At 45.2% G+C, this 7,094-nt stretch overlaps 1 protein-coding gene across 1 annotated transcript in view; it reads right to left on the bottom strand.

The window, feature by feature from the left end:
• Nucleotides 1-2,136: 2,136 nt before the first annotated feature.
• PAPPA2 (pappalysin 2) overlaps nt 2,137-7,094 on the bottom strand; it is a 170,973-nt gene continuing 166,015 nt past the window's right edge. Inside the window, exons 21-22 of the mRNA XM_073358102.1 lie at nt 4,644-4,742; nt 2,137-2,220 (exon numbers count right to left, since the gene is read on the bottom strand). Coding sequence (XP_073214203.1) covers nt 2,146-2,220; nt 4,644-4,742 — 174 coding nt within the window. The 3' untranslated portion in view covers nt 2,137-2,145. The remainder of the gene's footprint in view (nt 2,221-4,643; nt 4,743-7,094) is intronic.

Raw genomic sequence — 7,094 nt, 5'->3', positions numbered from 1 at the left:
CTCCAGATGCTCCTCAGCCAGAGGAGAGGAGCGTTTCCACATTGAAATGGGCCTGGTCAAGACTGGCTTCACAGCTTGCTCCATTCCTCCAACCTTCCACTGTCAAAGGAAAAACTCTGGCTGGATCTTTCCTCAGCCCTAATCCAACAGCAGAGAGACCTTGAGACAGTCACATTTTCTCTCCCTACTCCTCTTTCCCCATCTTTCTATCCCCTTTCTCTCCTCCCCTCAACCCCTCTTTTCCATTTCTCTTCAATTACCTGCCTCCCTCCCTCTGCAAAGTGATTCCAAAAATCTGTTATGAATTAAAAGGGGGGTCATCGAAACCCCAGATCTGAAAAATCTCAAACACTGGGGGAAATTCACAGCTGGCTCTAAGTCCCAAGTCTGGCATCTGTCTCCCATGAGCTGATTCCAACCCACTTATGTGAACTTCCAGGAAGACTGGTTCTGGATCCAAACGTTGTTGGTTGGGATCATACTTCATTAGAAACTCATGTGAATTATTTCACTGGTGACCTATGGAAGGGAGAGGTCAGGCTAAGAGATCTCTTGGAATTTTATGGTATAAGCTAAGGGCAATGAAGATCAGAAAAATGAACCCCAAAGGAAAAAAAAAGGAAAAGACACAAAAATTCTCCTGGGAAGTGGTTTAAGCTAATGCAGCATCTCCCAAGTGTCCTCTGAGAAGTTGCCAATACCATGTTTGTATCATGGAGATCCCATGACCAGAGAGGAGGTTTTAAGGAGAATGGACCTTATCTTTATGGATGGGACGTTCTTGGTTGTCTGGCTCTTACACTTTCCTTTCCAACCCAGGTCACCAACAACTGAAGGGGGAGAAAGATAATGTGAACACAGGAGTGACTAGGATGATAACACAGTCTGAGACAGCTCATTCGAGAGTATTCTAGAATAATGGCCCTTAGTAGAGTATTCTGGAGTAACAAGCCATACTAGAAAATTCTGGAGTAATGGACCATATGAGAGTATTCTAGAACACTGGAACATACTAGAGTATTCTGGCATAATGAACCACCCTAGAAAATTCTGTAGTAATAGGCCATAGTGAAGTATTCTCAAGTGATAGCACTATAGTATTCAAGATTAACCATCATGTAGTAACACTATAGTAAGCTGTAGTGTTTGGTAGAGCTATTCAAGAGTACTGTCATATATTCTGAAGGATAACCATATCTCAAATACTGTCTTAGGGCCAAATTCTGAATGAAGCTGAGCACATTCAAATCCCATTGAAGTCCCTGGGATTTGTAGGTGCTCAATACTTCTTAGCATTTGCCCCTAATTTTGGGTTACTGGCAAGGCATCTGCTATTAGAATTAAAGGCCCTGCTTGGTGTCGCTCTGTTTCCCTCTCCCTCCCAGCAAATTATGGGAAGTTCACTTCTTTTCCAACCTCCAACCACTTTTTCCAATAGTTGTACTTCACAGCAGCATGGGTGTTACAAAGGGTATTCTTTCTCAGCTTAATAAACAGCAAAAAAAATATAATATATATATATAAATATATATATATATATATATAAAATTATGTTTAAATATTTGCAGAGAGATCACAACTGCCTCAACCTTGCTAAATGAAGCCTATACAGTAGAGGAAGTAAGAAGTGAGGAAATTCAGAGCAAACACAGACACTCGTAGGTGGCAAACCATTGATACAGTAACAAAGTGTCCATGGCAGCTTCTCATCTGTTGGCTCTAGGGCCTGATCCAAAGCTGGCTGAAGTCAATGGAAAGACTCCTCCTTGCTGAGTTCACTGGGCTTTGGCTCAGATCCTGGATCTCGCTTTTGGTTCTGAAAGGGGGTGATAGAAGGGTAGGAAGTGTAACTATGTGTTGAGCAGATTTGTCTTCCCGCTCTCAATCCACCATCTTCTCACTTGTTTCCCCACCTCTCCTCATCATGCACATCCCTCCTTTCACACGATGCCTCAGAATGCTGGGTGCCTGTGCCCAATTTCATGCAGAGATCATCCTTATTTTGATTCTGACCCCTTCCCATCTCCTCCTCCCAATTCTCCTCTTTCCTCTCCCAAGCCGCCTTTTACTCTCCCACCGGCCCCGGTTGTTTCACATTTATTCCTCTGTTGCTCGCCTCGCCCACAGAAGCCGCTCGTGGTGTCATTACTGATTCTCTTCGGCTGCTGGGTCCCGGCAGGTGCACTCATCTTGGTCACAGTCAGCAGCAAATGGGATCACCTGAGGGGAAGGAAAGAAGCAAATGGGTTTGCAGAGTCGCTCACTGGAAAAGGGATCTCAAACCTCATTACAATGAGCCCCTCTGAGGATCAAGAGGGTAGAATACAAGGACCAATCACTTTTTAATTGGTTCCAATAACTAGGGCTAACCTAGGGCTTTCACTGTAGTCAACTGGGGTCTTTCCATGACTCATTGAGAGTTGGGTCAGGAATGAAGCTAGGCACGACTGGTCACCCAGATAGCCAGTACAGGAGCCAGCCAAGGTCAGTATGGTTCTTCTTATGTATCACACTAGCACCCAAATGGCTCAATCAGGTTTTGGGCCACATTATACTGGATGCAGCCCATATCTTAAGACATGTTCCATGCCCTTCAGGGGTTGAATGGTGGAGAGTGGGGAGAAGTAGAGGTACTTCTCCAAACTCTACCCACAAAATAAGCTCCTACCATCTGAGAGGCCACAGTGCATGTGTTCATGACCATGCCTGGCATCTGAGTTAACAACCACAGCGTCGAATGAGGCAGGTGCCCCCTCAGTGCTATTGTTTCATGCTGTGTGCAACCTCAGGCAGATGTTTGCATTGGGTTCATGTTGTCAAGGTATATTTTGCAATCATAACAGCTACAGACCATCTTTTTTAAATGAAAGCCGAGAGGTTGAGAACACAGAGGCAGCTTGGGAGAGGTGCTGGTTAGAACTGTTAAAATTGGTATTTTCTGCAAATTTAATGGTATTTTTTCAATTTTTGGGGTGGAATTTTCTCAATTTTTGACAAAAAACTGAAAATTGGGGAGGATTGATTTAAAAAAAAAAAGGAGAGAGATTTTTTTTTAGCTAAAACAAAAGATTTCCAGGAAAAAAGTTGGGGGGTGGTGGTGTGTGTGAGGGGTAGGGTTAGATCTATGAAGTGATTTGCACTTAGGGGGTCTCTGGACTGACCTGCACCCCCTGCTCTAACCGCACTGAATCCTCCAGCTCTGCCAATGCCCATATATCCCGATTTGCAGCACCCTCTCCTATTCTAGTCCTTGACCTCCCCCAACCAAGTAAGCTTGTTTTGCTATGTGGCTTAATTGGTAGCAGCAAGACTCCCAGTGTTGCTGCATGCAGCAGTTTGCTATTGGGATCTTCCTGAGCTGGGCTGTAGTAACACTATAGCAGGGGGTACCACAGGCAAGGGAGTTGACAGATGAGGGTCTAGGAAGCCATTCTTCCTCCTGGAGATCTTCATACAAACCAAACTCGGAGCCGGGAATTCTTTGTTATTTAGAGACGTATTGGGTTCTTTCAATCTGATCTGATGAAAGGTCTGTGCCAGTCATTTTGTATTTGAGCCTAACGTCTCACTCTCCTCCATTTCTGATCATATGAACAAAGCAGGTCGGTGGGTTTTTGTGCTCATGCGAAAAGCTAGTGGGGCTCTGAGGAGATGGAACGAGTCGTTCTTTTCAGTGGTTTGATTTGACTGCTTTTCGGAGGATTCACAATGGAGCTAGGTAACTGCTACCTCCCCCCTACCGACCCCTGCCCTCCACCACATCACCTCTCTCCATCTCCAAGATGCCAACATTATTAGGATCACCAGAGTTTCACTCAGTCCTATCCCTACAATGTATCACCACAATTCTGTAAAATCGCCAAGTGAAATTGTAGGTGCTCTACTCTAGTTATTTTAGCACAACACCCATTTCCTGTCATCCAGCTTACACAAGCAGTTGATTTTCATTTTTTTAATATGTGATGAAAGCACAAATGATTTGAGATCCATAATAAAGGGAAGGAAGAAAAGAACCAGATCCACATATTTTTGGAATGAGAAAGTAACTGTGCCCTAAGGTTTGTTTTATTCTTGAATGTCTTTTGGAAGGAAACATTGTGAAACCAGGGTGTGATGGCAGGGGTAGTAAAGAAGGGAGCTAGGGATGGGAGAAAAAGAGGGGCCAGCTTGATTCACAAATCAAAAGAGGCAACTGCTAAATTACCCACAGGCACAGCTTTCTAAGGTGGAATACAAAGGCCAAGTCCAGCATGACTGACTGAAAGAAAGAAACTGGGAGGGATGACAAAATCACTGCATCACTGAGACGCTGAGTCACGCAACACAGTAATGCCAAATCTTACTGTAGTAACTTGATGCTGTCTGAGTGACGAATTTCCTGAAGGAAAAAGAGTCCCATGGATGTCTCTGAGAGTTGGATTGAGCATTTAGTCCCATTGGCCCTGACCCCAAGCCCATTTAGGTCAATTACTGACCCCAGTAGATTTTGGATCAAGCTCCTTGAGGTATGCTTTCCACTTGTATGGGTATCACCCTGCAGGCTCTGTTCCAAGGTACAGCGAAGCCTGTAACCATTGGCTGCCTTGAGCTCTTATTTTTAACTCAGCCCATTCCCCTCTGCCTCCTGTGGGAAGCTCACTTACCTTCCTAGAGGACAGTGTGGAGGAGCAGCAGTCACCCCCATCGTACTGGCAATACGCCCGGTTATTGATGGTGTCACACCAGCCGTCTGCTTGGAAAGGCTAGAGAGAGAAATGAGTAACTGCTGAGTGGAGACTGGCTAGCATGCTTCATGAATGGAAAACTCCTCCCAAGACCCGTGACTTCAACAAAGCCCTCATGCATCACCATCACTGTCTACGGCCCAACCCTGCCACACTTCCCCACAGCTTTGACAGTGAAAGTGTCCCCAGAAGAGCAGTCTATCAGCTGGCCAGTGTGGGGCTCAGTTTTGAAGGTGGTGTAGGCCATGGCTTGAGGAGCAATTCTGTACAGCCAAGAAAAGTGAGGGAAGTGTGTAAGAAGACCACATACTACTAGAGAAGGTCCCAAACCAAACACCCTGAAATTCAGGGAAGTTCAAATCCAGAGGTGATAGCCAGCTCTAGCTCTACAATGGACCAAACCAAACCTCAGAATCAAATGCCTCTGAACTTTGGGTGAGTTCAGAACCAGTTCTGAGCTACGTGGGCCTGCTCTTCCACTAAGTTACTCCAGTTCAATGCAGCTCCACTGAAGTCAATGTCACAGTGCAATCAGGGCCCTAGACTGACTGCATACTGGACTGACTGCAAAATCTCCCCAGCCCAGACTTTGAGAAAACTTGGCTTCACATCTGAGCTTTGTGGCTTACACTGTATAGCTAAGTATGAGAGAGGCTGTGTAGTTTCAGCCTCTTGATCACACAGTCAGAGCTCAGTACAGAAAATGGTTCATCTGCCTGGGACTAAGAAAAAGGGCAGGCAAATCCATCCAAGATGCTACAGCTTAGCTCCCAAGTATCCGTAGGAGCACTGGGTAGAGTCACACAGCACAGACCCTGATGATAACCTTATCCAGAGTGCAAAATGCTCCCACCTCTGTGCCAGCCCCACGGCATCTCTGCTGCACAGGAAAAGGGACACGGCCAGGGCCCCAACCTCATCACAACCCTCCTTTGGGGAATCTATCACCATCTTCCACATTAAACTCCTCCAGTTCCTGCCAGATGGGAGCACAAGAACCACAGTCATGCTTGGCCAGTGCACCAAGGGGAGACGAGGTTCTTGTGCCATTTTGCTTCATTTTCCTGCATGCCCACAGGGGGCAAGGCAAAATTCAGCCCCTGATTTGTGACTGTGATTCACTGCAGAGGACCCCAGCCTAATGATGACTAGAGAGAGGCGCTGGAAAACTCCCCTGCACATCCGCCTTTACCTTCAGCCAAAACTCAGCCTTTTACACAACAATTTTGTAAAACTTTCTCATTGTTGTGTGTCCTTACAAGAGCTGGGCCAATACTGCAAAACAAGTGTCCAGGAACATTTGCTGGAATTGCTAAACAAATTCACTCCAACACCCCTTTTGTGTTCATGTTCTGGGAATATTCAAGGCTTTGGGTGGGATTTGCAGAAGAACCTGAGTGATTTAGGAGCACAAGTCCCATTGTTGTTGTGCTCCTAAGTCACCTAAGTGCCTTGGAAAACACCTCTCTTGTCCTACAGTGAGATTTTTTTCCACTGGTGTAGTTAGACTGATGTAGCTACATTGCTACAAACCCCTAGTACAAATGCACTGCATGGATGTAAAAAGTGGCTGGCACTGGTGTAGGTTACCCCAGTAGCCACACAGGTACAGGTCACTTTTTACAATAATGCAGCATGTATTCATCTTGGGTTAGCATTGGTGCACCTCTATCAGTGTAGCTAAAAAAAATCCCCAGACCAGATAAGCCTCTAGTGAATAAACTTAACTCACAGACAATAGGGAATTTCAGATTGCACAACTACCCAACAGGGTAGCTCTCTGACTGCAAAGCTTACACTTAAACACACAAGTCAAAATTTGCACCATTGCTGGTTAGTTACAGGAGTCATATAATCATGGAAGAGAAATACCCAGTCAGGGATGAGAAACAAGGACATGTGACTTGTGTAACTGAACACCATTGCATGAATTTGAAGTATTTGCAATGAACTGTTCAGGAACAAGCGGCAACTGAGAACTATTTACCAGAGAAATTCATGAATAAACTCAAGTAACACATAAATGTGATGTCACACTCTAGTCATAACAGAAAGGAGGCAGCATTCATTGAATAAATTATTAGGAATTAAATATTCACCTGGCTCTAGTCTCCATGCTATTGGGTACTGACCTGCACCAAAAGCCCCTGGAAAGATTATTCCCATCAGGAGTGGGACATATTAGAAATACAGCCAGAAATCCTGATCTTGTCAGATTACCAGTTCCATTTTGCAGAGCTAAGTGGATTTGACGGCCCAAATGGACATCCAGCCTTTTGAGCATTGATCTGAACCAAACTTCCAAACCTCCGAGGTTCACCCCACATTAGCAGAACCCTCCCCATCTAGCCAAGGCACGCGTTACTGAGA

Source organism: Lepidochelys kempii, chromosome 8 (genome assembly GCF_965140265.1).
Source record: "Lepidochelys kempii isolate rLepKem1 chromosome 8, rLepKem1.hap2, whole genome shotgun sequence".
In the NCBI taxonomy this organism is placed as follows: Eukaryota; Metazoa; Chordata; order Testudines; family Cheloniidae; genus Lepidochelys; species Lepidochelys kempii.
This window is presented reverse-complemented; position numbering and strand designations above follow the sequence as displayed.